Below are 14,865 nucleotides of genomic sequence, written 5' to 3' on the forward strand. Positions count from 1 at the left end.
AGGATCCGCATTTTTGTACTTTTTATATATTTTCTTCCAAGACCCATTTCCTCTCACTTCCATCTCAAACTTCTTTATTTTAAACAACAAAAACAGAACTTTGTTGATGATGTGGATGAGGACCGTGGGATGTAAATGGGCAGTCCCTCCCGTTGTCTTACTTTATTTCTCCTCCACATGATTGTTAATGTCATGTTGAAAGGAAGGTCTCCTGGGGTTTTTTTTTTTTTTTTTTTGGCTTTTTTTGTTTTTGTTTTGATTTGAGGAAGTCTTTTTTAAAAATAATCCCACAGAACTTTGCAGCCTTCGCCTTCGATCACCTTGTGGGTTTTTTTTAAACGGAAATGTTCTAAACGTGGGTGTACTTCTGACAACCGGGCACCTTGGGGACTGCCTCGGAACAGAGCAGTGGAACAGTAGATATCTGGGAATAGTTTCTTAGGAGGACTCAGTTTGAAGAAATTCACAAGATTTCCCTGTCCTTTTCAAGGAGGAGGAGGAGGCGGCAGCGGAGGAGGAGGTCTGTCTGGAATGTGTTGGCTCCTCTTGCTGTTTCCATTTTCCTTGTCTTTTGAGAAAGCCAGAATATAAATTTCTAGTCAAAGTTGCCCATCCTGTTGGCTGCACTTCACGAGTTATTGTTGCTGAATGATTGGGAGCTGTCCGTCAGCAGAGAAGGAACTTGCAGTTTACTTAAGAAATTGCATGTGTGACAAAGGCAGCTGCCCGAGTGTGGTGGTCCACGTGAATAGAGGGAGGGAAGGCAATTAGGGGGCTGTGTTGGGGCTTTTTACTTGTCAAACTGGAGCCTCATTGCTTTTGTTACCTCCATGTAAAGGGAAATGGCAGGGTTTTGTTTTGGTATTAAGGGCCTTCCTTAAAGCTTGCTGCCTGACACTTACACAGGAAGGCGGGATAAGTCCAGAAAGAGGGGCCACGGAGCAGTATTTTAAAAGAGGAGAGGAAGAAAATTAAGAAGCCTCACTTTTTTGTTATCTTGAAGCCCTTCCAGCCCTTGTGTTTTTTTGTGGAAGGGGGTATGGTGGGTGGGGGGCTGGCTCGAGGGTTATTAACTTGTCTGGTGTATTAACAGATTGCTTAAAGACCAACATCATGAAAAGAGCCCTGTGGCTTTGCAGATAAACAGCTGGGCAGTCGAGTCGGTAAATTAAAAACATCTCCTGTACGTTAGGTGTCTCGCGCCAGAAGAAACCGAATCTTTGCCACCGGTCTTGCTTCAAGCAAGACAGGGCCGGGATCCCATGTGGCAGTAGTAGGGGTGTTTTCTTACCTGCATGCAAATCAGAGTTGTGTGTTTGCTTTTGAAGAGGGCGAAATGATTTAATTAACACTTGGGGTGGGAAAGGACCTGAAAGGCGTTCTGGGTGACTTCTGTCCTCTGCAACTTTCTTGTGTCTTTAACCCCCTCCTGGAGCAGACACCCTCCCACACTCCCCTCCTTCATGGAAAAGAGAACGATTTCAGGCCTATGATGTCTGAGCCTCTCAACTCCAATTAAGTTAAACCCACACACATGTACCCGGCCCTGGAACCTAGGAGAGACCCCGGAAAAGTAAGTCGGGTTGGTGGGACTCAGGGATTGCCTTTTCTCTTTTCTCCTTTCTCCTTCTCTCCTCTCTCCTCTCTCCCTCTCCCTCCCTCTTTCTCTCTCCCCTTCTCATTCTGGGGAAGCTCACAAAACTCACAATCAAAAAAGCGAGTCAGCCTTCAGACTACTGGAATGCCAGGGAACACAGGAAGCTTCCGTTCTTCTGCTTCCAGAGAGGTCAGTTGAAAATCTTTCAGGCACAGTCTGTTACTCTGGAAGGAAAAGAGGGGTGTGTACGCGAGGCTGGCAAGGCCCTACCAAGTGTCACTCCCGTGTCACTGTGACAGGAAAATACACTTTCCTCCTCCCTCCCCCTCTCCCATGGCAGCCCTCTCCCTAAGAAATTTGTTTTGAGGGATTTGACAATCTTGCAGATAAAGTGCCTGCCTACTGCATTCGGTTGATCATTTTCCCTCACGGCTGACCGTAATTTCTTAGCTACTCTTAGCGGTAGCTCTGTCCCTGCTGCCCAAGGTAACGGGTGAGGGAGGGGAAGTCTGCTTAGTGCCCTGAGCTGGCTGGGGAAGATTGGCCTTCCCCCTTCCTTCACGGATTTCATAGTGGTACAGAGTAGAAACTAGGAGCAATTTCTTTTCATTAACTTTTAAAAATTTAATCTGCAACCAGTCGAACTAGATTATTTGGTTTCTTTTGTTTTATTTTGTTTTTGGTTTCTGAGGCACGTGTGTGGAAAGGGAAGAATCAACAAAATAACTGCAGGCATTGTGAGCGAGAACTTGGAGCGTTTTGAGTACCCCAGGGCAGAAATTGGGAGCCATCTCCATCTTTTAAGATGCTTTTTTTCAGCTCTTTAAGTGAAAGGAATAAAGGGAGGGGAAGCTGGGAGGAAGAAGAAAAGTGAGAAAAGCAATAAGGGAGGAGAAAAAAAGCTGGCCCAGTCCCATCTTGAAGGTACAGAGAAAGTTTTTGTTGAGGTGGAGAGAAAGAAAACCAAAGCTATTATGTACCCTAGGGATACCATCTTAGTGGGAATGGAAGATTTGAGTGGGAAGGGAGGCACGGTGGCCTCTGGGCTCACTCTCTTCCACCAGTTGGGCAGTTGGCACCTCAATTTGAATTGCTGGGTGAGTAGTGGGGTGTGTGTGTGTGTGTGTGTGTGTGTGTGTGTGTGTGTGTGTGTGTGTGTGTGTTCGTGTTCATGTCCTTGCTTATGGTCTTGACCATTAAACCTTTGTGCTTTTTTTTTTTAATTCAGACGGTGGGAAGGAAAAACAAGACAAGAATAAATGGTCACCTCAAGCTGTGCTCTTTCACTGTGTACTTTTCATAGTGGTTTTTGGGGGAGGGGGGAAAGGGTTAAAGAAAAAAAAAAGATGGGGAGGAGAGAAAGCTTGACTTTCATCACAATCCTTATGGTTCTATAGCGATGCAGACCTGGCTCCCCAAGTGCAAGCGAGCTGGAATCTGGAAAAGGGCGGGTGGGATTTGGGATTTCTTCTAACAATTTTTTTCCGCTTCACCCACCAGGGTGGGCTCCACTGGAAGAAAGAGAAGGAAAAATGACATGCCCTCATAGAGGAGCATACTTTGGAAGCTTGAGACATTTTTGAGCAATAAGGCTTTTGCAGTAGCAGGGCTTGTGTAAACTGTGTATTGTGGTTTCATATTTAATGCTAACTTTGTGTTGCTATGTCTTTGGTTGTATTTATTTTCAATCTCCAAATTTAGATGCTGCTGGCCTTTTAGGGCTCCAGTCTTGCTTGCGGTGTTTGTATTTTGTAAACTTAATATAAAATGTGTTTTGGAAACCTGAGCAAGGGACTGATGACAGCCTATTGTGCTGTTAATGATTAGGAAGAAGGCCCTTTTGCAATACCAATTTGGCGCTTAGAATACTTGATACTCTGTTCAACTCTCGGGTCAAATCCTTTGCCACAAGCTGTTAAGGGCATTCTCATGAATTCGGAGGCGATTCCTTAATTGTCTTTATTATTGCTTTTGTTATTATTTTGTTGTTGTTAAATGGCCAAACAGAAACATTTGCAGTGGTCAGTCAGCTCTTAGATCCCATATTTGGGGGAAGAAGGAATGAAATATACTACACACTGTAAGAGTCCTTGTGTTTTCAAAATCATGAATTAAAATCCTATGTCATGTTGAACTATCAAGGTGGTAGATAGTTCTCTAGTTGAGCATGAAGGAATGACAGATGTATGTCTTGGTTTTCCTTTCTGGTTCTGTGCAACTTTCTAGTTCAATGTACAATTGTGTAAACTGTCATGAATTGTGGCGAAGAGAGTGCAGGCAGGCACTGCAAGTGTATAAATTGTGTCGCCACAAATTTCCCACCCAGCACAGCCTCCCGTTTCCAGATTCCTGAAAGGTTCCAGACCTTTGTTTACTCAAATTACTTGGGTTACTTCTAGCGGTCCTGCTGCTTTGGGGACCGGGAAACCTCCATTCTTTATGGCTTATGTGAAGGGAGTTCCTTTGAAAGGGTAAATTCCCGACTCTGATGATACAGATATTATGATCTTTGTATTGTCACAACAGGCTGCTGCCTCCGTGTTTTCTGGAAGCAACGGAGCCTGCAACCTTGTATTTTTAGGGAAACCTCCCCTTTGTGGTTTGGGGATGGTGGAGGCCTGGCTGAGCTATGTCATGGAATTCTTTCCTTCTGCAATATTTTGGAATGTGATGAAATCCTGACATGCCCTCCAGATTACATACTTCTGCACACATTTGAAGGCTTTTTTTTTTTTTTTCTTTTTTAAGTGAACTTTGCCTGGGTCATTCCCGTGTTACCTTAAACTTTCAACAGCTGCATTCAGAGGGGGTAGCGGTGCTGTGTCCTCACCACCACACTGCATTTCCGTGTCCTTTTACATGTATCATTTATGGAGGCTATAGATGTCTGTTAAAGAATGCCCATGTTTGGGACACTAACAGGGCAAAATAGAGCAGAAGAATGCAGTTTTGCCTTTGCTTTCGTCTTCTCTTTAGTCTGTCTTTGCTGAATTCCTGCCAAATCCGAGGTTTGGCCATTTGTATCCGTGGGCCACGTGAAAATGTCCATCCCTCCTCTCAGTTCACCTGTTTGTTACTAGAGAGAAATCTACCTGCTCTCTGAAGGAAACTTATCAGACTCCTGTAACAGGCATGGTTTTCAAATACCATCTAGATTGGAAAGTTAGGCACAGGGTGTTTAAGAAATACGAAAGACGTTTTTATACAGCTGTTCGTTATAAATAAATTAGAAAGGTGGTATCAGATTTTGTTCACTGCTTCTTTCTTGAAATCCCCAGGATGTAATAACCATTATGTACTTAAAACTTATTCTAAATCAAAATTGGTGATTTCCTTTCCATCTTATTTAGGAATCCCTAGATTTGGGGTTGTTGTGTTTGGTGGGGGGGGGGGAGATGGTCTGGAAATCGTTATTTTTTTAAAAGTTGTTTTAAATTTGAGCTTTTGGATTTCTTCATTTGGAATAGGTTAGTTTTATTCCTGGCTCTGTTTTGAAAATCGGCTCTCCTAGAAACAGCTGTACCCTCTTACCCAAGTCCCAAACATTCCCTGCAAACTCGGACACTTAACAAGATTGATTATGCTAACGCTAATCATTTAATGCCCAAGTAGTAGAAAAATATCTTGCGGGAGGATGGAGGTTGCCAGTTCCTGGGGAATTACTTCAGGGTGGAGTGGCTGGTCCTCATCTCTGAGACCTGGTGGAGGATTAGGACGGTCAGAGGGCCCCCTTGTGCTGCCGTACCCCCTCACTCCCCTCCGGGATCCTGTGGCAGGTGGGAAGAAAACCCTGGGAACTCACTGGTCAGGGGCGAGCCTGGACCGGGCGGGCCAAGACTTAAGCTCGCAAGTGCTTTAAAGGTTAGTTGGGGGGAAGCACAATGGGATGCTTTCTTTTTATTGGAAAATAAATGAGAATGAGTGGAAATGAATTATATTTAATGAACTTAACTGGAAGTAATTGTTCAAGAGCTTGTGAAAGCACAGCTTTGCTGGGTCGGGCCTTGGCTGCGATGTTCACAAAGCCAGGCAGCCGGAGCACATCTTTATTTTCAAGGTTTAAATGTTCCCATTCGTGTGTCCACTCCCCACCCTAACACCTCCAGCCCCCCTCCCACCCTCCCCTCCTCCTTTTGGGGGATTGAGAAAAGGTCATTAAGAAATGCTGAATTTGGCCCCTTAGACCCTTAATGCTTGGCAATCTGTTTGGTGTGTTACCCGCCGGGTTGTTATGGAAGGGGCAAAACAAACAAAAAAACAAACAAAAAACCCCCCCAAAACGACCCAAAAAAGGCCAAGAGCTTAGGATGGTTTGTGTTAGTTCTATGTATATGCATATGTGTGTGAGAATGTGGATGAAAATTGGCTGCACATTTATTCTCTCCCTGCCTGCCCTGTTCAATCATTTCCCTGCACGAGGAATTTTAATGCCTGTGTGAGTACAGGAGGAACTATGAGTCGGCAGAATTTCATAGACGGCTGGGAGAATCTTCTCTCTCCCTCTTCTTGCTGTCTAAGTGGATTTGATTCCAGAGAAAGAAGGGTTGCGGCGGGGAGGGAGAAAAAGTCAGCCATTGATAATTCACAAAACAAATAAGCAGCACCCTGAGTGCCAGGCTCTGGTGGTTGTAGAAGCTGTAACTTTGCAGCCTTTTGCGCACATGATTCAGGCCAGGTGATGCAGGCTGGGTGATGCAGGGTGATACAGGCTATAGTTGCAGAATGGGTGTTTCTTTTTTGCATCTCATCATAGGTAGACCTCCTTTCTCTTAACCACCTCATTTCTTCAAGCAAAACTTTCTCGGTGTTATTTATTATTTCCAACAGGCAGTGCTGTAGCCATCAGTAGAAGTCTTGCCCAGGGAAACAGTGCCCCCTTAGCTGGGGGCAAGGCCTTAGAGTGGAGCAGTGCCCAACTATGAACGGCCCCTGCACTAGGTGGGTCCTCGCTGGCTGGGCTTCGGGACAGCTGTGAGGGGAGAGGGGCAGAGTAAAGGGTGGAAAGAGCCCTTCAGGCCGCGGTGGATGTCCGCCCGCCACCCTTCCCCTCTGTGCATGCAGGAGGCTTACGGGATGCAGTCGCGAGACGCTCAGCAGGTAAGTAAGGCTGTGCGCACCGGCCTGGATACAGGCTTCTCCCTGACGTCATCATCCCAGTAACCCAAGTGGCTGCTCCTTGTTGATGCAGTGGGTTGTTTAGGCAGGAAGGTTACTGTCGCTGACCCTTCCACTCTGGTTCATAGCCCAAAAAAATAGGACTAGTTGAGTCAACAAGGGGTTGTTGATGAGGAAGAAACGGCCTCTCCTCACCCCAGCCCCTCCTCCTCATCTGCGCTCCACGACTCCAGTGACTAGCAGCGTCTATTAACGTTTTGCTAGTCGCCATTGACCTTGGTGCAGCCATAGTAAGTGGCATCTGGAAAAAAATGCATAGAGATGAGCCATAAAGCCATTTTTCAATGTAAACCTTGAGTGAACAGTGTCCCTTCCTGATGCTGATTTCAGACCCTGGGAGGGCCGGTCATCTAAGACTCTGAAGACCCTTCATATCCAGCCTGGGGAGGGGAGAAGGCTGACAAATGCTCCTCTGTGCTGCTTTTGTTTTATTGTGCTGTCCCCGTAAAGGCGCTTTCTGGCCCCATTTTTCTTCTTCAGACAAGGGAGAGCCATAGGGGGGAGTATTGAAGAGGAGGGCCGGCCACCCGAGAGGCCAGGGCTAGCAATGGCTCTATTTGTTTTCAACGTCTGTTGATTAATAGGTTGCGGGGTGAATGGCGAGCTTTCATTCCCTTTGGGTTCCCCACAGTTAGAGAAAGTGGAGGGGTTGGGGTGAGAGGAGGGCCGGCAGGGGGATCTAGAAGGGCCTGAATCACCCTTTCACTTGCCGGGTTCCCGATCGAGAGCAACATTTGGTGGACGGGTGTGTGGGCGCTCGGCGATGAGGGTGGCATGGCCAGAACACCGGGCTTCAGGGTTCTCGAGGGGTCAAAGGTCAGCCACAGGGGGTGCCCCCTCCCCGCTCCTCCCACTGCAGTAGGATGAATACTTTGGGTGGAAAGGCTTTGTGCGCTTTGAGGGCTGTTAAAGGACCTTTTCTTTCTAATTTCACCATTCAGTGCTCAAAACCCATAGGGCTTGACGAACAGAACCGGGGGGAGAAATGAGTAACAGCCATTCCTCCAGGTAGAAAACATAAAGCCTCAATAATTTAAAGTCAGATGAGGATTTTGGTTCCTTTTAAATAGATAATGTTTACTTCATTTGATAAGTTCGGGTTTTTAGCTGACTTTTTCTTTTCTGCCAGAACTGACCACATCTATCACCAGAATCCTGATGGGCCCTGATATCGCTTGTGTCTGTATTTGAGAAGCAGAAGCATGCCACTAAATGTTTTACACCCCTCCCTCCATAATCCACCACATGGTGTAAAAATCCCTGCTAAAAATGCCTCGTGCTCCATAGCAAGGGCGTGCCTGGCTGAGGCGGGCAGCCCTGAGCTACTCCTCATTGGGGGTTGGCGGGAGCATTGTGTGCTGAACTGGTCTAGGTTCCAGAGACTGGTAGGTGGGAGTATGGGGGACAGATCCCCTTAGGAGTCCTGAAGCATCTGTGTCCAGCTGGGAAGGCTGGCCCAGGCTGGGCTTACTGGGTGCAGCAACTCACTACCCCACCTGGCAGTGAATCCCGTCCCAGGGCTCGTCTCCGCAGACACAGCAGCAGGAGGTAGAGTCAGACAGGTGAGCTCGCAAAGCCTGTGACCTGGGACAGGTTTCCTCACCTGCTGGGTGGAACTAATAACAAATGCAACTACTTCATAGGTTTCTTTGTGAGGACTGAATAAAGTCTGTCACACTCAACGCAGGGGCCAGGCTCCATTAGATGTGGCAGCTGTGAGCTGCGCTGGTGTGAGCCAGAGAGGTCTCGGTCAGAGGGCTGTCTAGGCAAGGGGTCCTGAGTGGCGCTCTGGGTGAGTTTCAGGTGCCGGTAGTGCTGGTGTGTATGGGCAACTGTGGCCTAACTCCCTGACCTTGTGTGGAATATTTTAGGAATGTTTGCTGTTTTTTGTGGCTCAGAGATTGCCAGCGCTCATCATATTCTTTCAGGCTTAACTAGCAGCACCTTAAGCTCTCCATGCAGCCTCCCATGATTGCCACTCTCACAACCTTGAACTTCAGTTAGCTGTCCCTGGAGGTAATGATTTCGCACCCCTGGGTAGTTTTGAAGACATATTTAATATTTAGATAAAGCGCTTGCCTAAGAGGCACCTAGTTTTATGTTACAGTTGTTTGCCTTGAACACTGGACTCTGTAGAAAGATAAAAGAGGGAGGAGATACGTATTTCAGCCTGTTTACCCCACCAACGCTCCCAGCAGACATTGTAGCTTTAATTTAGATTTCCTGGATGCATTTCTGGAAGGTTTTCCATGTCCCTCACAAAAGGTACTTTTCACATCTGAATTTTCTTAGGGTTGTACAGTTTTGAACACAGTCCTTAAAGACCTCTCTAAAGAAGTGGGAGCTGTTCGTAGCGAAGGGGAAAGTCTAAGGGACATTTCCTATTTGGGGGGGTGGTTCCGTGTTTCATTTATATCAGCTCCTACTTCGAGGCCCTCCCCCTGTTTCTGGAAGGACCTTGGTTGTCATTGGCTATTCTTATTTAACTTTCAACTCTTCTGTGACAGTGTTATGTATTAGCATAATAAAGTGATGGTTTTTCTCAAAAGACATAATAAAATATATTTATGGACAAAACATCACATTTTTAGAAGGGCGTGCACCTGAGGGAGGGAGGCTGCAGGACGTCAGTGTACTTACTCTTGCCCCGCCGTGCACGTCTTTGCCTTTGCAGTAAGGAGTGCGGTCTGGGACTGTGTTGCCCCCTGTGAATTTAATGACAAGAGACCGGAGGGGTAGCAGACGTCACCTTCACTGTGCCCTCGTTGTTAGTATTCATTGGACTGTAGTTGTCAAAGCTTCTTTGCATGGCATGTGTGGACGTGCCAGGCACTGTGCTGATACGCACTTTACAGGTATGATCTCTTTTTTTTTTAATTTTTTTAAAAATTTTATTTATTTTTGGCTGTGTTGGGTCTTCGTTTCTGTGCGAGGGCTTTCTCCAGTTGCGGCGAGTGGGGGCCACTCTTCATCGCGGTGTGCGGGCCTCTCACTATCGCGGCCTCTCTTGTTGCGGAGCACAGGCTCCAGACACGCAGGCTCAGTAGTTGTGGCTCACGGGCCCAGTCGCTCCGCGGCATGTGGGATCTTCCCAGACCAGGGCTCGAACCCGTGTCCCCTGCATTGGCAGGCAGATTCTCAACCACTGCGCCACCAGGGAAGCCCATGATCTCTTTTAATTTTCACAACAACCCTATTAGGTAGACACAGTTCTCATCCAGAGTTTACACAGAAACGAAGGCCTGTGAGAGGTTACACAGCTGGATTGAAGTAGGATTTAAACCCGAGTCTTCCTGGAATTCTCAGACTGCACTCTCGGTCACCGTGTGCAAGCCAGTGGGCTCTAAAACCATTTTTTAAAGACGCTGTTATAATAAGGTATTGGACTGAATGGTTTCTGACGTGCTCTCCACCTCCCCAGCTCTACTCTGTGATTCTGAGTAGACGCCATTTAAGAGCAGCGCCATTTACTGAAATTAATCTGTGAGGCTGGCTCTATCTGTCCTTCTCTTCTTCTGATGCTTACTGTTGCAATTTGGTGGTTCTTATGCAGTTTATGAGAGTGTGCTCCCCACTCCCACAGTCTGGGCATTACAGGGGACACAAAGGTCTGCAACACATCGTCTTTGTCCTTCAGGGACTTAGCTATGGTGGCACCAAGAAAGGTTATTGCGACCCCAGCAGTGGACGTAATATGGTGCAGACAGAAAGGACTGTGGGGATCTGAGGCTGGAGAGACATGGGCATTTTCTAGAAGGACGTCCTCCCATCATAAAAGCAGTCCAGGTACAGGCCGGTTCAGTGGGAGTGGCAATTAGACCCTGGTTTCTACACGTATGACTGCATCTCCCTGTGCTTGCTTAGGAACCAGCCAGCCTGGAGAGCCATGTGATTGTATTGTTTCTAGGGACTTGCCTGTCATGCGGTCACATCAGAAAAGAGTTCCATGTCTCAGTAGGACCTACATCCCCCATCCCAAAGCCAGGCAACAGTTAAAACTTCAGATCCCTTTACCCTCCTCTGACCACCCCTCCCCATGCTATAGAGTTTTGACTGAACAGGAAGAAACTAATTGGCTAGTAGGCTGAGATGTGCAAAATAATATGAGAGTGATGGCAGCCAGAACAGGTGTCCAACTTTCGTTAGAATCCCCTTTTACATGTATCTAACAGGAAGAGGGAGAAGTTTTCTCACATACCTGTGAACTTCGCTGTTGCCCAGATGCTGTCTTCATCCTTCAGTGGACAGGTAGAGAAAGAGGGTCTCCCCAGCGTTTCCTGCTTGGAAGACAGCCATGGAACTTGCACTTGTGAACCGCAAACAGAACCGTGCCATCAGGCAGCTTCTCCCGAACAACAAAAATAACAACAATAATAAGCCACCATTCCTGTGCTTACCATGTGGCAGGTTTTGTGCTAAGCCCTTTCCATGGATTCTGTCAGAACTAGGACTCAATTCATGATTAGGACTCAAGTCTCTTAACATTTGTGCTTGTCTGGTGGTTCTCGTGGTTCTCTGGTCTAGGGGTCATGGCTAAACAGAAGAGACACCTGTGGTACTCCATAGGCAGACCCAAGATGCCTGGGTCCTGAGCCCAGACCTACCGAATCAGGTCCCTCCTGAGAGATTTCTTAGTATCAGGGATCCAAGTTCATGATAAGCATCCTGAGAGATGCTTGACTCAACCAGAGCTGGGGAATGCAAGTCTCACTGCCCTTTTCCCATCACAGGTTTATACACTTGCTTTCTTCCACTGCTTGTGGTGGTCCCGTTCCCTAGAAGTCCTTCAAACTCCTAAGTGACGATCTTCCCTCCCTTGGGCTATCTGTGGTTCTTCCCATGGGTCCCACAGTTATTCCACACTTATTTTAAACTGTCTGGGACTGGTCGGCTTTCTTTTCCTTTTTTAAAATAAATAAATAAATTTATTTATTTATTTATTTATTTTTGGCTGCGTTGGGTCTTTGTTACTGCGCACGGGCTTTCTCTAGTTGTGGCGAGTGGGGGCCACTCTTTGTTGCGGTTCATGGCTTGTCACTGCGGTGGCTTCTTGTTGCGGAGCATGGGCTCTAGGCGCGCGGGCTTCAGTAGTCGCAGCTCGCGGGCTCTAGAGCACAGGCTCAGTAGTTGTGGCGCACGGGCTTCAGTAGTTGTGGCTTGTGGGCTCTAGAGCGCAGGCTCAGTAGTTGTGTCACATGGGCTTAGTTGCTCCGTGGCATGTGGGATCTTCCCGGACCAGGGCTCGAACCCATGTCCCCTGCATTGGCAGGCGGATTCTTTTTTTTTTTTTTTTTTTAACTTATTTATTTTATTTTTGGCTGCATTGGGTCTTCGTTGCAGTGCATGGGCTTCTCACTGCGGTGGTTTCTCTTATTGCGGAGCACAGGTTCTAGGCTGGTGGGCTTCAGTAGTTGTGGCTTGTGGGCTCTAGAGCGCAGGCTCAGTAGTTGTGGCGCACGGGCTTAGTTGTTCCATGGCATGTGGGATCTTCCCAGACCAGGGCTTGAACCCATGTCCCCTGCATTGGCAGGCGGATTCTTAACCACTGCGCCACCAGGGAAGCCCTGGTCTGCTTTCTTTCATTTCAGCGGGCGTGTGTCTTTCCAGCCAGATAGAAAGCGTCTAGAAGGCAGCAGCTGTCATTTTCCTTTCCTCCTAATGGTCTCCACTCCATGTGATATGTTTGTCTCTTGCTCTTTTCCCTCTCCTCCCCAGCACACAGTGAGAGCTTATTTGTTGGTTATTTTTCAAGTTGTCCTAAACAGAAATGGTTCCTAAAAGACTCCTCAGTGCATGACCATGAGATGCTGGCACTGGCCTTGGAGTGGCTGCCCTTCACTCAGCTGACGTGGGCCACGTCCAGACCTTCATAGCTGCTGACGAAGGAAGTGTTGCTGGGTGCTTTTAATTTCGGTGTTGTGATTGCAAAATGATAGTTCACGATACAAGGCTCCCATGAGCCTCTAGCTACCGTCTTTCTCTGAAAGTGTCCAGTTGTTTATAGGAATCATTAAACCCAGCTGTTGGGCGTGTTGGCTTCTTTTTGTGTTTTTTTCCCGGAGCATTTAGGAAAGCCATATTTTTCTTCCCAAACATACCCATGAAAAAGTTAGAAGCGCCTTTTAAAATGCCCTCCCCACAATTAACTGTGGTAAGAAATACTCTTATTATATCACACCCCTTCTTTCTTCACCCATTAAAAAAAAAAAAAAAGGACAAGAAGAAAAACACAGAGAACTAACTGCTTGGTGGTCCCTGAACTCAAGAGGCGCTAGTGTGCAGCACTGGAACCTTCCTTCTTTTCTTTTAATGCAATTCCTTTTCCTTGATGTTAATGCAAGTTGTGCCTTCCTAAAAGTAATAAAAGGAAATGAAGACACGTTCTAAAATGAAACTTGACTCTAATCCATTCATCATCTAATACTGGCCTCTTTATCTTTGCTGGTACCTAATCTGGTTAAATGTCCCTGTTGTAGGATTTTAGTGAAAATCCTCTATTGGGAATAGGGTTTTTTGCAATTGGATTACTCTCGGTAAATGGCCCAGTAGTCCGCTTGTTTCAGCTTAAGTTTTTCTTTGTGATCTCGCTGGGCTGAGTTATAGTGGGCGGGGGAGGGGGTGGTTGAGACTGGGGTGGGGGAAGGAGCAGAAGATAATTTGGGAAGGTCTGGTCATTGCAACTAGGAAAATCTTTAAAATGCTTTTCTTTTTATTTTTTTCTCCTTCTCTCCACCTAGCAACTCTTCCCAAACGTAAAAATGCCTTGTACTTTGTTTTCTAGAACTGCCCATTTCTAAAATGCGTACATACCTTTTATTAGCCCAATTCATCATCATCCAGTTAATTTGTTAGCATTACCCATGACTTCCTAATGAGATTCCTAATGAACCTGGGCTGCTGTAATCTGCATAAAATATGCAGGTGCTCGCCTGGCAGTTTAGAGCTTTCTGGTGAAGTTCACACTCCCAACCAGACCATGAGTGAGGCTTTTCATCCTTGCTGTCTGTAAAAGATTGTAGTTTGCCCACTGGTTCTAAGGGGCCAGGAGGGGTTCAGAGCCTGGGGTGGTGGATGAGGAGGCTGGGTGGGTGGGATTAGGGCCCTGCCAGGTTTCTTGTAACCAAGGGTTTCCTTAGCCGGTTTTCCTAGCCGGTCCCCTGTGAAGCCTGCCTGCCTCCTGAAGGTCCCTCCCGTGGGGCCCTGGGGTAGGAGATCCCCGCCACCTGCAGGAACACAGTAGGCCTGGGGGATTAGAGCCCCCCACTTCCGATTTACCTGCTGATGGGAAGAGTGCAAACTCTTGGGCTCCATGATGGGGTCGTGGTGGAGAAGGTATTTTAAAAGCCAGGCCCAGGGGTGAGGTAAAGACTGAGGCGCACCTACCCAGAGAGCTGAATCACAGCTGTCTGTTATTTTAGTACATGGACCAGGGCCAGGGCAGTGGGCGGAGTTGACTGCATCTTACAAAGTCCAGGTTGGGAGGGTGTGGGGAGTGGTCAGGGCATCCTGAGGGTCGGGAGTCCTGGGCTGTCGGAACTGGCGTGACGGTGTCCTTCTCTGTTCTTTCCCTCCCCACAGTCGAACAAAGTGCCGGTTGTGCAACACCCCCACCATGTCCACCCTCTCACGCCTCTTATCACATACAGCAATGAACACTTCACGCCGGGAAACCCACCTCCACACTTACCAGCTGACGTAGACCCCAAAACAGGTAGGCCGAGTGCTTGGGTGCAAAGAGAGTGTGCTGGTCCCAGGGCCACCAGGGGACCTGCTGGGGAGGGATGTTGACTTGGGGGCTGGCTGCAGTGGGGAGGGATGTTGACTTGGGGGCTGGCTGCAGTGGTGATGGAGAGGCTTCTGTTTCTCTCCCGGATGTTGACAAGGATGCTCTTTAGGGAGGCCAGAGCCTGGTGAGGGAGTGGATCTCTCCTCCCCTTTGGAGAAGTCCATTTGCAGTGCTAAGGATCTCTTCAGAGCTCCGGGTACGCCTGCAGGGGCTGTCTTGGGAACCTGGGTATGAGTCACTCGGTGATTCTTAGGAGTGGCTTATAACTCCAAGAGCCTCAAACAGACTCGGAGGCAGTAATAGTTTT

The 14,865-nt window shown here is 47.5% G+C and overlaps 1 protein-coding gene across 33 annotated transcripts in view; it reads left to right on the plus strand.

Moving 5' to 3' along the window:
* TCF7L2 (transcription factor 7 like 2) overlaps positions 1-14,865 on the plus strand; it is a 197,872-nt gene that overhangs the window by 157,533 nt on the left and 25,474 nt on the right. For 32 of the 33 annotated variants that reach the window (XM_068548586.1, XM_068548579.1, XM_068548565.1 and 29 more), the window contains one exon: positions 14,351-14,483. In XM_068548586.1, the coding sequence (XP_068404687.1) occupies positions 14,351-14,483 (133 nt within the window). Of the gene's footprint in view, positions 1-2,571; positions 2,695-14,350; positions 14,484-14,865 lie in introns of those variants that run through there. The other variant, XM_068548594.1, reaches the window with a different exon arrangement.

The sequence above is a fragment of the Eschrichtius robustus genome, chromosome 7 (genome assembly GCF_028021215.1).
Source record: "Eschrichtius robustus isolate mEscRob2 chromosome 7, mEscRob2.pri, whole genome shotgun sequence".
Taxonomy (NCBI): Eukaryota; Metazoa; Chordata; class Mammalia; order Artiodactyla; family Eschrichtiidae; genus Eschrichtius; species Eschrichtius robustus.